This window comes from Gallus gallus, chromosome 2 (assembly GCF_016699485.2).
Source record: "Gallus gallus isolate bGalGal1 chromosome 2, bGalGal1.mat.broiler.GRCg7b, whole genome shotgun sequence".
Classification (NCBI taxonomy): Eukaryota; Metazoa; Chordata; class Aves; order Galliformes; family Phasianidae; genus Gallus; species Gallus gallus.
The window spans coordinates 49,300,943-49,325,262 of NC_052533.1; the positions used below are offsets into that span (position 1 = coordinate 49,300,943).

Here is a 24,320-nt window from a genome sequence, read left to right on the forward strand (position 1 = left end):
TGGTATCATGTTAGCACAAGTCACCACCAGAAAGAGGAATAAAACTGGCTTAAATCTTAGTTCAACAACAGCCTGTTGATTCTCTTGGCACATGATTCATAATTTAGTCACTGGACAAGAACCAAACACCTCCCTTTCCTATTCACCTGATGGTATGATCTGAACACTTCCATACTGCTTGAGGTACACAGGGCTCAACTGCTGGTGGACAGCCACCTGCACATTTGTATCCACCTGCACACCTGCATCCCTGTCCCTAAGCTTCCTAAGACCCCTACTCCAGAAACTGCAGAGACTGAATCTTTCCAAACTACATCTAGAGGCATGACGGATATCCAGCTATCCTCTACACGCTGTAACGGAGGGCTGGGCTTCACCTTCAATCACCCACTCTGTAGCCATGGAGAGTGCAGGCTGAGGACTGCAATCTCTTATCGGCCTTCTCATCCACAGGACAATTCTCAGTCCAAGACCAGGCCCTCACAGGCCCTCCAGAAGACCCCCCTTCTGTCCCAGTATGGTCGTGCAGAGAATGCCAGGTCCTCTTCTTCCCACCTCTCTTCTCTGGGATCAGGGCAGAAGAGGTGCCACCTTCTTGTACTCTTGGGGCAGAGGTGAAGGATGGGAAAGGACAGCTGATGCAATCCTTGAAACTCAACAGTTTTTAATGATTACATCTCCCTTGGCTGCCTGTGAGGTATCAGTATGCTATGCCCCCTCTCTGCTGCTGTCTACCACAGACAGCTAGCTGCAGGGTGCTCAAGAACCCCCTGCCCTGACCTCTTGGTATGTTCCGGGCAGCTGCAGGATGGCTGAGAACCCCCACCCCCCCCATCCCCCCAGATTCCCCCACCCCATGGTACATTCTTGCAACTGTCTCCCAACTGCCGTGTTTTGGTTTCCACGGGACACCGAGAACCCCTGAGAGGAGAGAGCTAGTGGCGCTTACACGTCAGGAAGTTTCTCCTTCATGAGATGGAGCAACCACCTTTTAAGAAGAGGCGGCTGACGGAAATGGGCAGTGACATCGAGCCCATGGAGGTGGACCTGCCTGGCAGCGACACAGAGCCCATGGAGGTGGATCTACCTCCGGAGGATGATATGATGGAGGTGGATCCACCTCTGCTGGGGCAGACCAGCCACCACGCCACCGTCAGGCTGAGAAAGAGATCGCGCCCCAGGGATCGCCGGCGCGCCAGGACTCGTCCACCTCCATCCAAACGGCCGCCTCGACGCCGGTGCTGATGCTCCCATCCCGTAAGTTTGCCCTTATCCGGGAGAGCCCCAGCTCAGGGCCACCCCGTGGGCTCACACGGAGCCTCCATTTCCTGGTCATTCTTCTTTTCACAGCCAAGGCTCCTACGAGTCTGTCCTTCCCATCCCCCTCCTTTGTCCTTCCCCAAGTCCTCTCATATCTTCTTCACCGAATCCTGAGGAAGAGGGCAGGGCAGGGACTGCCATCCTCCGAGCTGCTGTGCCGGCGCAGCGCGACGAGTCCAGCAGAGGGACCTTAACTGCCGGGGGCCTCGAACATCACAGAGACACAAGGATCCCGTAAGTTTACCCTTAGTCTGGAGGGAGAGCCCCAGCTCGGGGCCACCCCTTGGGCTCACACGGAGCCTCCATTTCCTGGTCATTCTTCTTTTCACAGTCAAGGCTCCTATGAGTCAGTCTTTCCCATCCCCCTCTCTCTTCCCTCCCCAGGACCTCTCATCTCGTCTTCACCGAATCCTGAGGAAGAGAGCAGGGCGGGGACTGCCATCCCCTGAGCTGCAGTGCGGGGGCAATGGGAGTAGTCCGGCAGAGGAACCTCGACTCCTGGAAGCATTGAACATCACAGGGGCACAAGGATCCCGTAAGTTTACTGTTACCCAGGAAAGTCCCAACTCAGGGCCATCTTGTGGGCTCACATGGAGCCTCCATTTCCTAGTAATTCTTCTTTTGACAGACGAGACTTCCATGAGCCCGACCTTCCTGTCCCACAAACTCATCCCTCTCTAGGGTGGGAGAAGGAGCCAGAAGTGACACAGGCAGCTGTTCTTGCGGAGAAGCAGATTTCAGTTTGGAGAGGAAGAAGTGCTGAACTTCAGCAGGAAGATCCAGCCCAGATGCCTGGACTTTTTGTTCAAGAATCAACAGTTAATCAACAATCAATCAACAATTTAAAATAGAAATGCAAAATAATAAAAAAGTAAAAAAAAAAAAAAAAAACACAACATAAACAAGTTTTCTTTTTTAAAAAGAAAAATAATAATTGTCTGTCTTTTTTTTTTTTTTTTTTTTAATTTTAGAGTTTGTATGCAGATTCCCATGTCCCCTTCTTGTCTCCCCCATATAGGAATGTATCCTGGTGCAATACACACTGCCCTCATTCCCACCCCACGAACCACTGACAGAACTGCACAGACCACGGTGTCCCCTTGCCCTGCCTGTCACCCTCTGCTATGTGGAGGGGATAGTTTACATACACATCAAGAAAAGAGTAAAGAGCCCATTTTGACTGTAGAAAAGATAGTCTGACAGGATCATACAGATTATGCAAAGTTTCTTAATTACATCCTGCCTGTCTGAAACTTAGCTTTCCAGATAAACAAAACCTGTAAATAGCTGGCAGTGTTACTACTTAATTAGCTGTAAAAGAGCAGGATCAAAGGACCTTTACTGAGAAAAAATGAGCTAACACTGTATAAGGAATCAAGTTTTTAATTCTGCAGCAGGATACATATCTCTGAAGAAATGTTTCAAATGGCTGTTTTATTTTCCTTTAACTCATACATTCTTCCAGAATGAAACCTATTTCCTTCACTTACATTGGTTAAAAATTAAGCCATAACACTAATATGCGAAGGAACACATTTTAAATGGGAAACATTCTGCAAAGAAAGGGCAAAAAGAGAGTAAAAGAGGAAAAAGAGAAGAAAAGAGGAAAAAGGGAGTAAAAAAGGAAATAAGAGAGCAAAAGAGAAAAAAACAGAAGAATAGAGGAAACGACAAGCCTGGAGAAGGCTCCAGGGAGACCTCATTGCTGAATTCCAGTACTTACAGAAAGCTTTTAAAGAGGAGGGAAATCAACTTTTTACAAGAGTAGATAGTGATAGAACAAGGAGGAATTATTTTAAATGAAAAGAGGGGATATTAGGTTAGATGTCAGGGGGAAACTGTTCAGTGGAAGGTGGTGAGGTGCTGGAACAGGCTGCTCAGAGGAGCTGTGGATGTCCCATCCCTGGAGGCATTCCAAGCCAGACTGAATTGGGCCCTAGGTGACCTGATCTAGTGCCTGATTTAGTTGCTGACAACCCTGCCCACAGCAGGGGTTAGAACTAGATGATCTCTTTGGTCCCTTCCAACCCAAGCCATTCTATCATTCTATATTTTTTCCCTAAATTACTTTGCTATTTAACTATTTTTTGACAAAGCTGTGGCTCTGCTGTAAGGGACTTAGATTTTCAGGAAAGGCTGGCGCTCACAGATGCTTTTCTGTGTAAAGCTGAGGTAGGATTTTTGAGGACATACTTGAAGGAAGTAAAAATGAAATGGAAATGATGTATTTAACTGTAACCATCTGTGAAAGTAAACACCCTGGGGGTGGGTCTTCTACTTGTGGGCTGTCAACAAGTTAAAAATACGCAGCTGAGTACCTGGGTTATGCTCTGCCTCCAACCCTGTTCGGAGGCTTGTTAACATACACCTATCAACCTGAGTGACAACTGTACAACTCAGGATCTGGTGCAGGAATTTCAAAAGCAGTGTCTTGTGCTACCACATTAGTCATTAAATGTCAATTCTTTAGATACTTGCTCAAAACATGAAGGAAATAGAGCATGCCAATTACTTCAGCTGAGAGATACAAATAAACTTACCTTAAGTTGACCTATTTCTTTAAACTTGTAAACTTCGAATTCCCAGAGTTCTGTGTTTTTGCCAAGAATTTTCTGGCACTTTCTGGGAGGAAAACGAAAGGGGAGAGAACAAAAGTTCATACACAGAATAACACAAATGTGACCGCATTACTACAAGGATTCCGTTTTTTTCCCTACCAGACTCTTTCGAATTTCACTAATTTTGGCAAGCATTGGTTCAAGCAGTTTCATCACATTCAAAAGAACTTGACAGCTTACCATGCACTCATCCTTATTGATTAGGGTTGTATTAGAGATTTAAAAATTTCACTCACAAAGTAAAATTAAGCACTTAAAGATATACATACACATACATACACATACATTCATACTAAAATACAAATCTTGGGCAATTTCTTATCTTTTAGGTAACCAAATCTGTCCTTTTGGTTCCACCCACAGAATCACAAACTATCATCTGATGGTCTCACATACAACTGACACACTAATAAGATTATCAACATGTAAAGGAAACCTCAATGTTGGAAATTTAGTGTAATTTTGAAAAAATCACAGGTTACTTTCTAAAAAATATGTCTCAATTTCAATTAAACTTGAGAAAGATTCCAATAACTTTCAGGTTCCTACAGGCAAGGAAATAAAGGACACTGTAATATGTCTGTATGTTTTGAAACTTCAGAAACTCCACAACACACAGAAAACAACAGCACAAAAGACTTCATAATCAGTAATTGCTCTCACAATTTCTCACAAACACACTTCAGCCAGCAAAGAAAATCTTTAATATGTTACCGAGCAGCCAGGTCATGCTCTCCTTTCTCCACCAGGTGATTTATATAGGCTAAGCCTATGTCCTGAAGGGAATAAAAATAAGTAATTAGTTATAAAAGTTTGGAAATCAAGTACTTTACTGCTACAGTAAGTACCATTTCAGCTGCAGTCAGTCATTATGTCAAGCACCAGCACCTACATGGAAATTCTCAGTTCTACTTTAGATGTTGGGCCCACAGAACAGAACAGTCATTACAAAATATTCACCTAGATACCCCAAGAACTCAAATTAAGATGATCTTTTACATCATTTTCATAATCTTGTTGACACTAGGAAGACTGTACCACTCTGCTATATGCTAAAGATTGTTCAAAACACACAGCTGATCATTCAGTGCTTGCATTAGTTATCTCAAAAATAAGAACATCAACCACTGTATGAGAAATCTTCTCTGTCAACACGAAGTTTGCAACCGACAAAAATCTTCGTTGAGAAGATAAGCCCTAGGGATGCTTCATAAAGTAAAGGAATTACCGATAATTTTTCAGGAGAATGAAATATAATTGCACATTAATTTCAACTTCTCAAGCGTTTATCAGACATTTCAGCTGCAAAATAATTTGGTAGGCACTTAATACTAGAATTCTGTCAAACAGCTTGCCTTCTGTTGTGACCCGAACACTAGCGTTAAGGTCAACATAGGCTAGTGTACCCACTGCATAACTTAAGAGTCATATCACTCAAAACACATTGTTTCAAACTACGAAGAGGGTTATAAAATAAGAAAGCCCTTGTTTTCTGCACAAATAAGGGAAGGTCTATCTCAGGCATAACGTGATTTTTTAAATCAAGTTCAGACATTACTGAGCAAAAGAGAATATGAATGGTGGTATCTAATAGCTTCCAGTAGTTAATCTGTTTTGAAGTTGGAAAAAAGAAAAACCGCAATCATACTCCATATTTTAGGTTCTCATTCCTCTACATGACCAATCTTTGATTTTCAACTTCACCATTCTCAAGAATGAAAATTGCTGGCAGCTTCTCTTCCCTGTGTGTCAGTATCCCAATGAGCAGAGACATCAAAATAAGGAAAGGGTCTGTAGGACCTGCAGCTGTACAGAACTCTTGCACTCTGCTCAGGAGGTACAGAGGGGTGGTGATTGTAATTGCAGCTTAAAAACAACCCATGACAACCACAACGCTTGTCAGGTGGTACATGTGGGATGCCACTGGTTTGATCACTGACAGGCATGAGAGCATGACTAGTTTTAAACCCCTGTACCGCTAAGCCTTCACTTAGGGCTTGATATAAACTTTTTTTTTTTTTCATTAACAGCTTCTGTGGGTTTCACAATAACGCTCAACAACTATGCTTGTATATGCCCACAGTGAATTTCATTCTAGGTGAGGAAGTTTTTGCAAATCAAGAGAAAAGAATATATATTTTTTTTCCCTAACACATTGTCAAGTTGACTCTCAAGAAATCTCTGTATCTTTTGCAAGGGTCACAAAGCAGCTAGATCATGCAAACTCTTGATAGATAATCCATCAGGTCCATTAGGTCTTGACTCAACTTCTGGACAACATAAGAAGAAAAGAATTTTTAAGATGTATAGATACTCTGTGTTCATATTATAGAAAAGATCTGGCTAAAAATTAAACATCTCTTTGAACACTTTGTATCTAAATGCAACATATTAAACAAGCATCATCATTAACAAAATAATGTGTTTATACTGAGGTCAATTTAAGGAAAAAAAAGTGAAAATTAGGGACGTTTCTGTGGCTGTTACATTATCTACCTCCCATTTGTGTCTGTAACATGAATACCCTTTGTTTCTCTTTGAAGGAACTATAAAGGTGGGAAATAACTGCACAAGAGAAAAGGAACTTAACTATGTAAAATAATGAGAATTGCAAAGCAACATGAGAGCTAGATGTGAAACTGCAGCAGAATTTCAGCAGCATTTAAAAGGTCGTCCAATTGCACCTTTGAAACTCCTGCCAAAACCCTGTCACACATACATGGTAAAAGTTAGAGAAATGTGTCACCCCATGCTCTATCTCGAATATTGTAATAATGTGTGTTTCTTGAACAACAGTAAATTTAACACAAAAGTAAAAGCAAACAAAAAACCTATCAGCAGTCAGAGAAGTGAAATTCTTTTTAATGTCAATAGCAGTTTTATAAAATCCGCATCCTTTCATGTTTCATGCACTAACATTCCTGTACTGCAGCTGAAACCAGGAAATCGAATGCTAGTCAGAGTGTGCCTAACAGCTATTGTCTGGTGCGACACAGAACAGGGAATGTATTTGTAGCATCTCATAGTGCTCTAAAAGAAATCAGATATTTTGTTTTGAATAGAAGTTTTCAGACTTACCAAAATCTTGTGCTTTTTTATGGTTTTCTGACTGATCTCAGCTGCCATCAAAGCTTCCTATATTCAAAAAGTAGAAAACAGATACTAGTCATATATGCAAAATTTCAATACAAAAAGCTCTAGAACTGCATAAATCAACTTTTTATTTATTTATTTATTTATTTATTCCGAGCAGGGTGTTTGAAGCAGTAGAATTTTTAATGCCATGGTTGAATGAGCAGCTTTGAATTCATACTCAAACAAAAGCAGTCAACCAAAGAGAAAACTACTTTTGTTTCCATCTGGGTTCACTCCACATTACTGTATTAGGATCAGATCTCAAGATTACAACAAGAAAGACAATGCAATCCCATTGGATCATTTTCAAATGAGAACTCTTCCCTACCAAAACGTGAAAAAAATCATCAGTATGGCAGTGGGGGATGGGTATACTTCTCCCTACCCCAAAAGCCTTCTCCAGTCAGTATGATTTATATTTAAGTGTCATTTTTGGTTCTTTCCCCTACTTCAAATGCACAGAAACAAAGCTGGCACTTGTACAAACAAAATGAAACCTTTAACATATATCCTAAAACACGTGCTATCTACTACCTTGAATAGTTTTCACAAAGACACATGCACAGCTGTCATTTGCAAATTGCTGGAGTCTTCAGGGACCAGATGCTGTGATTTACATAAACAGCAAAACTGCGCTCATCATATGAGTTTGTTCTCCAGACGCAAAAGCATCTGCAAACATTTAAACAACCCTGCATGAGGAGTACCATGATTCCATGATTGCATTAACAAAAGGAGTAGGAGCTGAATGGCACCTTTTTTTCTTATAATGGGCATCCAACAAGCAGCATATAAACAAGCATCTGCAAGCCACTTCATGCATGGTAACGCGTTCTAAATCACTGACTGCAGGAAATCAGAGTCCAGAACAGTGGGTGCATGCTGAGATTGTGTTTAAGCATTTAATATTTATTTAGATGTTGAGATACACCTGCTTAAAACTGCCAATATTTACAAAACAAAGCACCAAGCTCCTTTTTATTTTATTTATTTATTTCGTTTTTGAGTATCCTTTCCCTCTTTGGTCAGGATGGATCAAGGGAAGTGTCCACACAGATCAGTAGATAGCTGTTCTGCTGATTTAGAGCCAAGAAACAGCTTTAATAATTTTTAGTGACAGCTAACACATTTCATATCTGATACTGATGGCAGTATTCACATTGTTTAGTTCATCTATCTCATTTGAGTGCCATTCAGATGAGTCGCTCCAGTAGAAAGTCAACTCTCCAGAGAGATGACACAGAGATACATGGCCAACACCTGCCCTCACAATCATTTAAATAATGACTTGAGGAACAGAAACTATTCAGTTCAAATGGTCTAGCTAAGTTCACAATACTACCACAACTTCAAAATCGGAAAAAGTGTGAAGGAAAGAATGTTGTAAAAATTACTTCATATTTCTTCTTTTCAAGAAGCCAGTCAATGTGGTCATCTTGGTCCCGTTCTTTAGCTACAACCACGTCTCTTGGGCTGATGATATAAAACAGCGATTCACCTTCCGAATACTCTGCAAGTGCATACACAATTTTATTATTATTATATTTTCCTTAAGTAAAGCTTTTTAGTACACCCTAGAGGGGAATTTGAAGAGGAGATGCAAGGAAGGAAGCAAGGCTATTCCTGCAGAACATGCTTGTTCAGAAAGCTATATTCTCCAATGAATTAAAACTGGCTTAAATGGTAAAATAGCTTTAAAAAAAAATAAAAAAAAAATCACTACAGCTTATTGCAAATTCTGATTCATTCACTATGTGTAAACTTTATGATGGTTTAGAACACATTATTGTACTTTTAGAGGACTATTACACTCCATAGCCTGCAATAAACTTATCCTCCCCATCAAGGTCAAGGCCATCAAAAGCATAAATGATAGATGCCATAACCCCTGGGGACACAGCACATCATTACAGCAATGCATTTGCAACGCTATAAGTTAAGGTTATATGTATAATGCATTTGCTTATACCATAAGCCTTTATTTTTGAGTAAGCTCAAAGTAAAAATGTACTTAGAGGTAAAATCAAGCACAGAAGATGACTGCTCAGAATAATTATTATTTGCACAGAACCTACGAAAAATCTCTATCAATATTTAGTGGGTATGGGGAAAGAGCATTCCCCATCCCGTATCTGGAATATCTGGGATGTCACGTACCACCCCTGAGCCTATAAGCGATCTACAAAATACTGCTTGCTTTAAAGCCATCCAAAAATTTTAGACTTGTCAGGTTAAGTAGAATATTTATTAAGCATAAAAGTACAACTGTGGGCATCAGTGTTCTGCTTAGGGACAGGTATAAAGCAATCCCAATTCTGTTGATAACTGCAGAGATGTTCTGGAGATCAGGAGGAGATATAGTTTATTTCTTTCTAGTGGCTTAAGGGCATTGATGAACACAAAGAGGCCTGCCAAGCCTATGATTTGAAACGTGCTGCCAAGGAAGGTGCTTAAAAATCAGATTCATGGATTTTAAAAGCCAGAAGGAATGTTTCTGTTTAACGCTCCCTATATAATCTTCACCAAGGAATTCTGCATCAGCTTTGCCATGCATCCTCTTGAATTACAGCATGTATATCAGAAAATCCCACCATCTTATTTAAAAGACTGGTATATACTGTGCTAGAGTTTTTTCTCCCTGCCCGTTACATAATTAAATCCATCTTCAAGGCTGAAGTTGTCAAACTCCAGTTCCTACTCATTTTAACACTCTGAGGTCTGTTACATGCTGACAGCTTTGTCAGTACAGGGAAGCTAAGTAGTAACGTGCCCTTTTTAATCTGATCCAGGGGCATCTTACTGTTGAAATGACATCTATTCCATCTTTGGCTCTAAACAACTTTTCGAGACACTGTATCATTCATTCATCACCATTCCTGAAGCCCTTCTACCCAAACATACACAAGAGCTTCTAAAGACCATGAACAGATCTCTATCAAAGATACTTTTCCCCAGGATACTGAGCATTACGCGAGATCTAGACTTATCCATATCCCAGCAAATCTGACTTATAAATGGCATTGTAAATCATAATGTTTAATTATGTTCCTCTTTGTAAGTAAAGCACATTTGTGTTCTTTCATCTGACTGGTTCTTACACTTCAGTGCCATACGTAGTAACAGAGATGACAAAAATTAAGAAGGCTCTGACAACTTCCAAATTAAATAATTTTTAATCCAGTTAAGAAAACATAAGTATTGTTTAATACTAAGAACACCTACCTAAATGGTAATCTCTACATTCATTCTCCTGAAATCCTCGTACTGTTAGCGCATCAGAAGAGATCTCCTCACAAGACTCGGGCAGGGGTTGTACGATGTCCAGTCTGGGCCTGGCGCAACACTCCACCTCCTAGAAAAATGCAGACATCTTAGCTGCATCCTGCACAGCTTCCTCAGCAATGTCAGCTGATGGTCACCTGCAGGTAAAGTCGATACCCAATAACTATAGCACCAGATGCAGTACCAGAATTCACTTTGCAATGGGTATTCAGCTATGAACCACAGAGGGAAGGAGATGCTGAGGTGACACAGGCCTAACCTCCTTGGGAGTTTGGTCATTATTTTTCTGCTCTGAAAACAGAAGTTTTCAGAGCTATAACAGATGATGATCAACCATTCCATCCAAAAAGTAACGCAACAGTTTCAGAAACATTCTAAGCTGGGCTCAGGCCCCAGAGGACGAAGTTCCACAAATCAGTGTTATTCTGGTACCAAGATCAACTTCTTCTAAGCTGGTGTTTAAGTTTGTACTTCTAAGCATCCAGCAGCACTAGAAGTAAAATTAAACTAAGAGTAACCTAAAACCTTTACTGTGCTGGTGCTCTTCAGAAAGGTGAACTTAGGCAGTGAAATGCAGATATTTATTGTGAGATGACATCATGGAGAAAACACTGGCTCAACTAGCTTATTTTAATTAATACAAGGCCCATGATAATGCATTATTTAATACTTCAGACTGTCAATTTTAACAAAATACAAAATAAAAGAATATAATGATATAAGAAGTGGATTTTCACATCTCCAGCCTACCTAGCCAGTAGCAAAACCACTCAAGTCTTTTCCTGATCTAACTGTTCCAGCAGAAGTAAAAAATGAAGCACAGCCATGAGTTCAATTCCAATGCAATTTGTAACAAGTAAGAAGTTGTCATCTGAAAGCTGTGAAATGTAGTGTAGGAAGAACAGCATTCCTCACTACCCAACAGCATCTGCAGCGAGCTGTGAGCTCAGGCAGAGGGGCTCTGAGATGCTGGCAGAGGGCTCCCACCAGGCCAGAGCACAGCCACAGCACCAGGATGGAAGTCCTTCTGTTTCCTTCCCAGAGAACCCAGGCATCCAGAGAAGTGGGAGGCTATGAATGTCCAGCTTGCAGAGATTTTATTGTCTGTTTACATGGAAGGGTAATTAAAAGCAAATACAGGTGAAATCTTTTTCTTGTGTTTTATTACAATTGTACTACCTGAATTTTTCATCTTTCTTCACTGTAGCAGCCACAATGAGTATTACCTCAGTTTCTACTTGCTTTCCATAGCTTCCTTCTTCATTAACGATGGCTTCCTAATTTCTTACTCCCTTGAATTCCAATTCACCTTTTCCTCCCCCTTCCCACCCAATTTGCCTGCCGTCTTTTCTTTCACCTACTCTCACACACTGGAGGACTACCACACTAGCTCTCTTGGGAGCCAGTGCTGTGACATTATTTTTCTCCTCCATATAAATAAAGAAATAATAATATGACATCCTGCAGCAGAGCTGGAAGCTAACCCTATTGATTTCAGCCAGCTCGAGCATTCATTTGAACCTACAGTGTTGCATTGCCTAGCAACTTGTGCACCCAGTTGCTTAAGGTTTCTATGGTGATGCTTGGCTAATGCAGACCTACTATCAAAGAGATGATCAAGAGCATCTGCCACTCGCACACTGCAACTTCAAGGATTTCCTCCACTACTTCGCCTTTTATTTGGCAATATGAAATAAATGCCGGAGACAGACACCATACGTGCCTGCTTGCAGTAGAAGCAGCTGACACGAATTCTGATTTCTAGCTGTCTACACACTTATCTTGGTGTACACAACCAAGGTCTGGGGAACGACAACACCATGCGCTTGCAGTAATGCATCCCATCCCTGCTACAGTGACTGATCAACTTCACTAATCTCTTTTCTTCTAAGATGTAGGTTCAGCACGGCGCTCCTCTAACTAGAGAGATCTTTCATTTCTTCTGGTGCAGAAATAGCCAAAATAATGAGAGAAAAGGAGAGAAACAGAAAGAAGGAGGGGTAAAAGGAAGAAATAGGAGAAAGACTACCTAGAGACCTTCTCTGCTTCCTGCAGGAAACAAAGGACAGAGCTTTTAAAAGGTAAATCCATTAGTCTTCAGTATTATCCTTGCTGCCCTTATTTGCTAGGTCAGAGAAGTATCGGGGTCTGCTCACTACAAGCTGGTTGCAACTCTTTCACAGGTAATCAGATCTGCCTGACTAGTTTAAGTTCTAACTCCCACGACAGTTCGGTGCTATGGTGAAATTGTAACAGAAAAATAATTACCGTCTTTTCTGAAATCTCCTTTACGTACGAAAGTATAACAAGTTGGTCACAGAGAGGTGCAAGCCCACTGATATAGAACTCGGTATCAAATTGGAAAACTGAAACACAAGAAAGGAAACATTTTTAAGCAAATACATGTATGAACTGCTTCCTAAGAAAAACACACAGCTTATTTTAAGGGGGCAACCAACAACACAGTATCATTCAGAGAAAAGTAGACTCAATACATATAGCAAACCTACAGACTTCCCAGTTGGATCAGCAAGATGATGAAAAATTACATTTAACAGATTCAATTCCATTAAGACTTGCAAGAAGAAATGTTTGTGCTCCAGGACATGCTAGAGATGAAACATCTGAAATGAATGGTCAGCTAGACTTCCAGTAATCACACTGGAGAGGGAAAAAAAAAAAGAAAAGGAAAAAAGCCAAGCTCAGTAATATAGGTAGAGCACAAAAGATCTCTGTAGGTTTGCATATTTGCAGAAAGTCTTGTAACCTTAGGAGAATTACACCTGATACATCTACTGGTATGATATATGAAAACACAAAGGTCATTATTAATTTATTATTGCAAGAAGATTTACAGATACACTCATCACTAAGAAAAGATAGAGCTAAATAGTGGCTTTTCTTGAAAATGCAATTTCCTAAACTGTCTTGCTTTCAAGACCAATGTAAGTGTTGACTATTTTGAGGAAAAAAAAAGAAAAAGAGAACTGAATAGTAGTTATAGAAGGGTTCATTGTAGCTGATCTCTTACACAGAAATAATTATTTAGCTTTTTACTCCTGGGTTTACAGCCCAGGCATTAAACATCTGCAGATCTTAGTGCCTGTATTAGCAAACTAATTTTTGTTAAACAAAGTATATTAGATCCATCATAATTTTCTCTCAAGACAGTTTCAGGAAAATATAAGTAGAAAATAAATGTTTCCTTCTTTCCAGTCAGCAAGCTACACTACTACACTGAAATAGGTAATTATTTCAGTAAAGCAAATAGAAAATGCAGCATAAATATAATTTTCTTTAGCTAAGGCAATAAGAAGAAACAGGATAAATAATTGTCCTCCTGATAAAGGAGGAAAAAAATACTGCCAAATAAAATACGTATTTGACATCTGTCTCTCACTGAATAAGCAAATGCTGTTTTTCTCTTAATGACGGCTGACACTTTGGTATCACTGGGAGGCCAAAGCATGGCACAAGGGTAAAACAATCTATTCTAGGAGAGAACAGGTTCACACTGCTAATCCTGTATGTCATTGTTTTGTTCTATACTGCAAGACTGATGAGATTGCTTGGATTGTGTCATATATTGCCCTGAGTGATGACTTTAAAACCAACCATGTTAATAACGTCTACATAATAAATCTTATTCCCAGTTTACAATTTAGTATTTGGCATTTTAAGAGAATGTGGAAGACAGAAGCAAGTACATGGAAAAGAAAAAAAAATCAAATCTAGAGCACAGGGTAGAAGGACAGCAAAGAAACTTTTGTTGACAGCTTAAAAAGTGACAAGCGAAGGCTCTCGGAGGCATATAAAATACTGTCATATGAATTTGGAAAGGAAAACAGAGTGATGAATGGTATCTTTATAAAGATTATGGGGACAGTTTTGAAAAATCACATGCGTTTGGCCTACACTGGAACTTCATTTCCTTAGTCAGTGAGGCACTCCTGAAGTTGTTTGTAACACCCACAGAATGTATTTAGGATGAGGCAGTTCTGCTGTTTAGAAAGATATAAAAGGAAATCACTTTGAGCTTTGTTTCTAAATAGAGTTCAGCTTCCTTGGTTTCATTTCCAGCCTTCTCTCAGCTCTTCTTCCTCAAGAGACCTTGTGGAAACACAATGTTCCAGCATTGCTGTGACAGCCTTGAACAAAGGCTGCCTGGCACAGGCCGCCTCCGTGACCTGACAGAAACCTTTGATACGGTTCATCAGAAAAAGTTTTACTGAAGAACTGCAACAGTTATTAGAGCTCAGAGCATTAAGAGGTTAATCTGACTTACTCTGGACAGTTTGTCGTGATTAAGGGGAAAAAATCCTACAAGGAGGTATTCCAGAAATGCTGTTAATTTGAAAAAGATCCAAAATAATTAAACCAAAAACAGCACCGAAGAAAATGGGAATGATCATGGTATGACCGTGTGTCATACATGTTTATGCCTATCATACAAGCGGATGGAAGATATCTTGACAGTGCATCTACTTTATGTTCATCATCTGTATACAGTTGTCAGACAAATTACCAAAGGAAGCAGAGATGAAACCTGTAAATCATCTTGTTCATTAAGTGAAATGTATGAAATATATCATACTACATAAATAAAACAACATATGTTACATTATTTACCCAAATTCTAAAAAAACAACTTTCCCACAGGCAATGCACTGATTTTTTTTTTTTAAGCCTGTTTTGTTTAATAAAATCTCAAAAAAGAGTCCACTGCAAATTTAAAGTGTGAAACTGTGTTTACAGTGGTAACACTGTGCTGACATCGATTTCAACAAGGCCAAGATTTTGACATTACTTTTGGGAAAGTGGGCAGGAAGGTGCAGAGAATGAACATGAAACTTATTATCTAGATGAAAAGAAGCCTTTTTGTGGATACTTTTTGGTTTTTAAGTCCATATGGTGTACAAAAGAAATGGAGAGGCAGTCACTCGGGCTAGCTTTCAGTTAGCTCATTCATATATCAACAGCAGGAGAGCCACAAAGCAAGGTGAGCCTGCCCAGCCCAGTGAATTCTGGTAGCTGATGGGGTGATGTTGCTACCTTTTCACTAGATACTTAAGGAACACCTACAAAATCTACAGTTCTTGTAAGCTGCAGTATAGCATCCCCTGAAGTGTTCTCAATATGCCATCTCCAATACCAGTGTTTTGATAAATTAATTACATAAAACAAAATTTTATAGAAAACAGTGTGCTTTGATTAGCTATTATCAGGTTCAGGCAGTTATATTTGATATAAATATACTTTTTGCTCTATATGTGCATTCAGTTCCAGCTAGAGGACCACAAAAGGCTTTTGTCCTACATAAGTACCACTTAAGCTGTCTTGAGATGGATACAAGCAAATCACAAAGCACACATACACACATATATATAGTTTACTTTAAAAGAAGTTGAACAGTACTTTTAGATGTACTATCCAACATAAGTCTTGAAAAAAATATAAATCTCAATTTTTCTAACATTGATATCTTTCTTTGAAAATCTTTGTATATGAACACCTGCCTCAGCATTTAAGTATTTTCATACTTACAAATTATTCCCATCTCCCATTAAACTTCACAACAGTCTTCATAAATTCAAATTTCCAGGGCAGACCTGCTTCTGACTAGGAATCTGAGCAGAAAGCTCAAGATGTGCTCAGTTAAAGAAATGTCAACAGCAACACAAAAGGAACTGGAAACTTCTGAGGAGAAGCAGTAAAGTAAGCCACTTGAGCATGATTTATTTATGCTTGAGTATCCTTACAACTCTTTGCAATTCTCCCCTTAATACTACACATGAAATTAAGCAACTATTTACTTAGTCATGTACATGTTGTGAGAACATTTTTAGGGACTATCTGCTTCCTTCAGTTTCAGTATGAAGAGCAATAGGGTAAGATTTGAATAGGTCCATATTTAGTAGTGAATAGGAAAATGTTGTTACCTTGCTTGCTACTAGCACAGAATGGAAATAAACAAGAATTTTGCTGCTAAAAATAATTTCTCTCAATTATAAGAACACACTCATCAAAAACATTAGGAAAAAAATCCAACTGCTTAATCATGCCAGCAAGCATCTTCCTAGTGCATTCTACTCTTTCTGTTAAATTTGGACATGTTTTGTGTACAGTAAACATTGTCACAACCTACTGCCTTATTTGCAGTCATGCTTTGTGAAATGAAGTTCTACAGTGGCATTAAAGTCCTCTTCCTCCTATTCTCTCCCATACAGCATTAAAATCATCTTTAAAAATAAGACAATTGTCTGTACAGTTCTCCAGATCTACACACACACAACCTTTAAGCAAATCATCAGGAGTTTAAGTTTTAAAACTTCCAAGTTAATTTTCTGAAAAATTCCCTAAAATCTGATCAACCAACAAGGCAAATATTCAGTAGTTTGATAGTCTGTGCTAATTTTTATCAAGGAATTTATGAATGATTAATTTGCCTTGTGACAGAACCTGATGAGCAGAAGTCTGAGGGGGATCAGGTACACAGATGGGGATTTTTCTTCCTTTTTCTTTTTTTGGCAATTTCCTATTCCTAAAGTAGTCAGACTTGCTGCAATTAAGTAGTTGCATAAATTAGCATAAAGTTGATGACATTTATTCACTTTTAATTTACTGCTCATTATATTTATTAGGAAGCTTTAAGTTCTCTTTACACAAAGAAAAAAATGCTGCTACAGTAGATCACATTATCTTGCTTTACAAAGCAAAACATAAATAGTCCCACATTTTCTTTCAGCTAAAAATGTGGTGTTCTCAGTATTCATTGATAACTTGCTATGCGATGATACAGATATTCCTCCTCAAAACACAAGGATGTGTTGTTACAATCATATCCACATGCAATTCTTATACCAGAAGTCTGCTTTGTGGAGAAAGTGGGGGAATGCCCAGGGGAAACAAATGCTCCAGGCATTGCTGGCAGGCTGGCACCTGGAATTAAGCTGAGATTCCTCAAGTAAAATCTAGGCTAAAATGAATTGAATGAGAACTCTCTAATCAACTTCCAGTCTTGTACTGACTTTCATGTTAAATACTTCATGAGCTACTTGGCTAGACCACTCAAAGATTATTTCCCGTTATTTTTTTCACAGTTTCACTTTGAAAAGGCATTGCATTAACTGCGAAGTGCTAATTAGTTCCTTAGTAATCAGCCTACTGGCAGACCACAGTTGAGGAAGGGCTGCCTGTTCAGAAGTTGTCTAGCATTACAGCTTTTGTGTATGTATCAGAAGTGAGCACAGGGGTCAAGCACTCTTTAAGAAGAATCACAATGGCATTTAGTCCATGTTAAGCCTGTAATTCAATACCAATACTTTCTAATCAATACACTACTTCACTGTGGTAGCAGACAGCTATAAACTGATAGGATCTGCTCAGCTAACATACATTTAAACCTAAATAGAAACATTTTGCTTGAGTTTATCTTTGACAGTGAATGAAGTCTCACGTACACAATGAAGCGTGATGTGTAACCACAAACAACAGGAAAGGTTAACGAAGAAAAGCACCATTAATACACTGAAAGATGTAAAATTAGTGATGCCACGCAGATCTTACTGCATGAGAATAATATATTTTGTGTTACTTCTACTGCATGTAGGCACAGCACTATCTTCTTTGAAATACAATAGCCAAAACAGTTCAGTGGTGTTACCTTCCTACAACACGGGCCACCTGGTTTAGAATCAGGGTATATACCATATTCATTTCCTTCCACACGTCAAGCATGGCTGTGCATCCAGGTAAAATCCTTGTTATGCAGGATCCTATGTACCTAACTTACAAGGCAGGAAATGCTTTGTTTCCTGGGCTGCAAGCCACTGAAAAAGCATTTACTGTCTACTGATGCCACCATAGTTTGCTATGATGTTGTGGAACTTTGAGGCTTCCTGAATGGCTCTAAAAAGCATAGATCTGAAACTGCTGAGATATGGAGCCTATGACAATACAGTGTTTTCTCATATGTATTATCCCAAGGAGACAATGCCATAAAAGCTATAAGCCAGAAGAATATCTCAAGGATATTAAGCTATCACTGAACTATATTCTTGTCTTGTGTAAATTCCTTACATTACAGGAGTACATCAACCAATGTATCCATTTAGAATATGGATTTTCTTGTCAAAAAACATATTGGTTGCTGGTCAGTCTGTCCATTAATAACATCAATTTTCCAGCTATGCACCTGGAAAGTAAAGTTTAAAATACAATTAAATAGAAATAGGTGCTGTGGCATGACACACAACTCTCAAAGACCTTCCATGTGATTAAATCAAAAGCTACTGTAATTTCTGTTCAGACTTGAACAAATATCACCCTCTTTTCCCTCTCAGTCTAATATCCACATTCCTATGAGTGCTGCTGGCAGCCTTTGGCAGAGCTGTTTCAGTGCTTTGACGTGAAACCAGGAAGAAAAACTTCAAGCACATCATTAACAGTTTAAGTGAGATAAAACGGCAGTCCTCAAGAACATAGAGAAGATTTTATGCTCAAGTTTGAAATATGAAGAAGTTACTTCCACAAAACTCTCTAACCTTCAGATTTGCAGCTAAACAGTTTTACGACAGCTTTGTATTATTTTTTAAATGAAATTCCAATAGATGGATTAGCTCCCACAACAAAGACATATATAACTGAAGTTGTAGAATATGCTTTTGTTGGCTTCTTACTATGTAAAATTACCCTATTTCATTATTTCCTAAAAGCTGCTTAGAAAAGGGACTTACAGGTACAGAAAATAAAATATATAAATCTTATATAAAAGATCGGAAGGTAAAATTCAAGACTGAATTTCTTCCTGATATAATTCTCTCAAAAATCCTAGAATCTCATGCTTAATTATTCTTTTGGGACTATATAATCTTAACCAACAAATAGCATTCAGATCTCAGTTAATAGTCAAGCATGATTTCTCTTAGAATCTAGAATTCCTACAATGTTAACATCCATCTCCTAGTTGATTCTGAGAAGCTATTTTAGAACTGGGTTTTTTTCTGACATCATAAAGCTGTACACATCTATGGCATGTATCTCCCTGGTCAGTATGCTGACATGAGTCAGGATTTTGTTTGAAGACTCTTGTTTACAGTCTCATCTCATTACAGTCAAGACAAGGAAGCACAAAACTCCGCAGTTGTCCACTCTGGACTAATGAGTCCCTGTTTATCTTGTCAGTGTTACTTCTTCACAGACACTTCCTTATCAGAAGCTTCTTCTGAGAACAGCTGAGCTTTTGTTTACCACTCCCTACCAACCACTGTCAAATTTCATTTGAATTCCCCTTTGTGCTTTACTTCATACACACATGTTGTCAACACCATTTCCATTAATCAGCAATAATGAAATTATTCACATCACCTACAGAAATATGAAAGCAAAGAGCAAAAAAAAAAGGAACAAAATGAAATTCCAGTCAATTTTCTAGAGCTATTCCAAACTCAGAATAAGCAGTGTAGTTAAACAATAAATAATTAATTAAGCTAGTATCTGTTTATTCCTTATTAGTGTACTGATCATTTAAGAAAGACAAAAAGCCAAAATCTCAGTAAAAATCTGCATGAAAGGCAAGTTAAGACATCCACTTTTCCCTCACACAATACTCTGATTTCAGAAGAGCACAGAATTTAAGACCCTAAGATTGCAAATAACTATGCAGGACATCATAACAACCTCATCATGTAAAAGTGAAGAGACATTTATGTTATGACTACAAGTTGCCTCTGAACTGTAACAAGTTTTCCAGGCTCAGTGTAAAAACAGACCTCTCAAAGCTTATCTAATTCCGAGAAGGCACACATTCATGTGATCGTACCTATTTCCACATAGCGGTTTGGAAGGTCACGCATTTCACTGGCATGCCGCTCCTTTACTGAGCAAATCTAGGAAAAGAGATATTTGGATCATTATGATGAATAAACTATGATTCTTAAAATGATGCTAACTTTTCCCAGAAACTCCTTTTCTCACTGAGGTGTTCTCGAAGATGCACTTCTGGACTTTGAAAAACACAAGCACTGAAACAGTGATGATGCATCACTGGGGAAGAAAATCCAAAAGGAAACTTCCAATTGTAGCCCTCAGCCTTTTAAATATAGTGAGAGAGGAGAAGGCAGATGGACCACCAGAGATATCTGAAAGCATCTTCTCACTATGACTTCTTCATAGTAGCATATGGGAGCTTGATTTTGGTATCTTCTCACACTTAATGTCTCATTATCTCACTATTTCAGTAAGCACATGCTATTGCAACTCCAAGTAATGGGAGAGTACATACATATAAAGAAATGAAAATACCCAAATGTCAGGAAGCACACACAAAACAATGGGAACATCAGGTGCCAAACTTAGGACAAACTTCTTCATCTGTAAAATTCGAAGCTTAATGCTCCAAAAGCTTTTCATGCTTCACCTACATTACTGTACTTTCCCTCACTAACTACTCCCACCAAGTGCTTTTAATTTCCCACTGTGCAATGATGTAGCAAGCTGTTATAAGAAAACACCTATCAGGCCCTAACAAACTCCTTTCAGGTACTGGTCTGCACAAATCACAGACAGCCTGCAGTACATGAGTTCTAAATGCCAGTTCCCTAGTGAAAGCAAAGCAAAACTCTAAGCAGCCAGCTCCCCATCCCACCCCTTTTTCTTTTCACCCCATGGTTGGCTCAAAATATGTGTCTGCCTTAGCAATCAAAGTCCTCAGAAATAAGTCCCTCCAAAAATAACTCATGATAAGTTGTTCTTCCTTAATGCTAATGAAAAGAAATGAATTCAAAAGCCCCTCTGAAAGCTTTCAAAAGAGGAAGTCTCTCGAAGGCACAGAGAAGTGTCCCTGAGGATTACACTCGCTGCATGCTCACACACAGAAATCTGTCTGACCGCTGGGTGTCTATCACTCCTCCTCCTCATGAGGGTCAGTCCAATGACATTTCTATGGCAGCAGGAGTTCTGCAGACTGTAGTCAAACCAAACTCTATTTTTTTCGATTGTCTTTGCTTTTCAGAAATAATCCTCTGTTTGTCTGTGATAACAGCAAGCATTTATTACAAAGACAGGTAATTGCACCTTTACTGAATTTCCCCAGCCAATAATCAGTGTTAAATTATCCTTCCAGCAAAGGCTACAGGGATACATGTCTGGGCGAAGGCTTATGTCATCTCGAGGCACATTGGTAATTCTTTGCTTGGAGATCATGTCAAGTATCTTCACTCCCTGAAAGTTAAAACAGAAGCGGACTTTATTCAGTATGACAAACTCCTAACCACCAGAGCCCATACTATTTTGCACAGTTTGACAGTCATAGCAGTTTATGGCGTAAGTTGCAGGGTTCAGATGAAAATGCCAACACAAAAAGCTGTTGATACAAAGACCAATCTAACCCAGGAAGTAACAGGAGAGACGGTAAGATCTTACGCTGAAAGGGAAAAACAAGCATATTTAAATGATGTTTGGTTTACACAATGTGATTTTTCACCACCTCTTCAGGAAAAAAACCCAAACTAGCAGAACAAAAAGTTTAAAGAAAGGAAGATTAAAGTCATTTTAGAGGGAGAGAGAGCATTGAAGAGCTATTAATCAGATTTTTCCATACCATTTAGAAAAGGCAAGCTATAACCTTTCCAATAGCCAAATAGAGATTAATTCACATTAAGTAATAACTTGCACTCTGTGATTTAATAGCAAATGTTGCCAGAAAAACACAAAGCATTTTAGCAGATATTTCCCTTAAGCTCAGTGAACAGAAAAACAAGTCTTATGATCACAGAAAAGGGGATGGAAGGGACCTTGAAAGGTCAGTATCCAGGATGCCATTCCATGTTAGAATTTTTCTAATGACACAACTGATTTAAAAGATTCCCCTGCCTGTTTCTGTTCCCCCTTACTGCAAGTTTCTGTGTCCCCAGCTGCACCAATACAAGTGTTTAAAAGTCAAAGAACCTCAATATGAGGGTCATGGCCTAAGCCAAGTTTTGTCTCCCTAACCCTCACCTCCCCTTTTTGTTTTTTCAAACTTAAATTGCAAGCAATAAGTGGTATAGAAGGGAACAGAAACACTCCTGTTGACATCTCTTAGGCTAAAAGTCTTCAAACATTAAAATAAAATAATAATAAAAAAAAAACACAACAAAACAACAACTAAAACCAACCAACACACAAAAAGCACTTAAACAAAACAAAAACAAAGACTACGTAACAATTTCTACAAAGCATTTACAGAGACCACATCTCTGGGTAACATACAGAAGGATCTCGTTCTTTGTGTTTTCTAAGCTCATTTTATAAAGAAGTCTGTAATCTTGCTTAAACTGTTTTTTAATAAATATGCCTTTTATTAATCTCAGCACTTTGTCTTCCAGGATTATTTTCAAATAAGTGACCCACACCACATCTGTTTTTCTACAAGGCAAGTAAATCCTGCTCAGGGTAGACTAGCTTACATTTAAAGTGGCTTTCAAACCAGCAGGATAGAATCCTCTATAGTTAAAGCATGCCACTTGCACTGTAACTGAAAGGACTTCCTGAGTCAATTTCCTATCATGATGGAAAAACCTGTTTCTGTGGGAGTGAGGCATGCTAATGCCTCTGAGGATTTTGTCCTCCGATGTCTGTCTGTAAAACTTACACTCTTGGTCATGGAGGAAGGAGAGGGCACAGTGGCAAGCACGTTATGTGAACACATGAAAACAGAATTAGACCTTGCCAAAATAACCTGAAGCCCATCTCAAACTACCCAACATCTCACAAGCTCACATGCAGTGTGTAATAAAATAATGGTAACAAAAAAACCAAAAAGTACAAGGAAATAGTAACTAGAGAGAAAGTAAGCAGCAAGGCTATAAATGATTTTCTGTGACTTAGTTTGGAAAGGAAAAAAAGGAACAAAAACCTTGCTACAGGATGGAAAAAATTTTAAAAAGGTAAAGGGGGAAGGGAAAAGGCCAATAACCAAATATATTAATCTTTCGGAGGGCAAGTGTCATTTCATTTTTCATTGAAAGATAGGCCCTGACCATGGCTTTTTGTCTCTGACAGATGGCTCTCAACATTTTATTAGTATTCTGTGTTCTGATGTGGCACATAATCTCTAGGGATAGCTCTCCTCAACTGTCCTATCTATTCCCTGCAGATTCACCCAGAATATATATTTTAATTGTATGGCTCTGAAAAGAATAAAACCTTTCAGTTATAACCTATTATTATAATAACAAGCACTCGCTTAAGTTGCAGTCATTAAAGGGAAGCAAATAAACAATAAGTCTACCTTTAACAACTTCATATCAAACTGCTTTTCAAAAAGAATAAAAGAACAACAGCTTTAAAATATTTTAATAAATGCTTCCTACAGTAGAGAAAAAAAAGAAGAAGAAAGAAAATTTAGACACGACACATGCTTAAAAATGTATCTCTCATTCTTAGCTTTAAAACACAGACCTTGACCCATCAATTACATACACAGTGTTAGGTGAAATGCAACACTCAGCATGAAAGCAATGTTTCCGTTTAAAATGAATTACACTCTGAGCAAAAAGGGCCCATTTTCTCTTAAGTCTATCCTTTTAAGTAGTCTAACAAAATGAAGAAATATTACTGTCATTTTTTACATCTGCAACATCAGCAATACGTATTATATTGTCAGTTCAGTACAAATTCCAAAACTTAGACTTTTGGAGGGGGGAGGATGAGAAGGGGAGAATATACTTTATATAAAGAAGAGTTCACACTGGCATTATTTCTTCAATTAGTTTGCTTCACTGAAACATTTCAAATAACAGTGTAATGCAGAGGTGTTTTTGCTCTTTTAAGAGAGGAGGCAAACACTTACCATGTTATTGGCCCAAGCAATTAAGTGTCCTCTCCATTTTACATTTCTTATGTTTCCTTCCCCTTCGTGTAAAACAGAAGGCTTCCATCTGTTCATCCAGCCTCTCTCATATAGCAGTAACTACAAAGAAGCAC

General features: G+C 38.8%; 1 protein-coding gene and 1 long non-coding RNA gene across 4 annotated transcripts in view; one reads left to right on the forward strand and one right to left on the reverse strand.

Annotated features, from left to right (window-relative positions):
- Positions 1-24,320, reverse strand: part of VPS41 (VPS41 subunit of HOPS complex) — a 108,595-nt gene that overhangs the window by 24,954 nt on the left and 59,321 nt on the right. For all 3 annotated transcript variants that reach the window (XM_015281554.4, XM_046923880.1, NM_001012859.1), the window contains 9 exon segments: positions 24,187-24,306; positions 21,429-21,575; positions 20,176-20,242; positions 12,624-12,721; positions 10,296-10,425; positions 8,468-8,583; positions 7,017-7,073; positions 4,653-4,714; positions 3,861-3,942 (listed from right to left, as the gene is read on the reverse strand). In XM_015281554.4, coding sequence (XP_015137040.1) covers positions 3,861-3,942; positions 4,653-4,714; positions 7,017-7,073; positions 8,468-8,583; positions 10,296-10,425; positions 12,624-12,721; positions 20,176-20,242; positions 21,429-21,575; positions 24,187-24,306 — 879 coding nt within the window.
- Positions 898-8,474, forward strand: LOC121109699. The gene is made up of 3 exons (XR_005855648.2): positions 898-1,554; positions 1,705-1,855; positions 1,949-8,474. It is a non-coding gene; the product is annotated as an uncharacterized LOC121109699 (long non-coding RNA).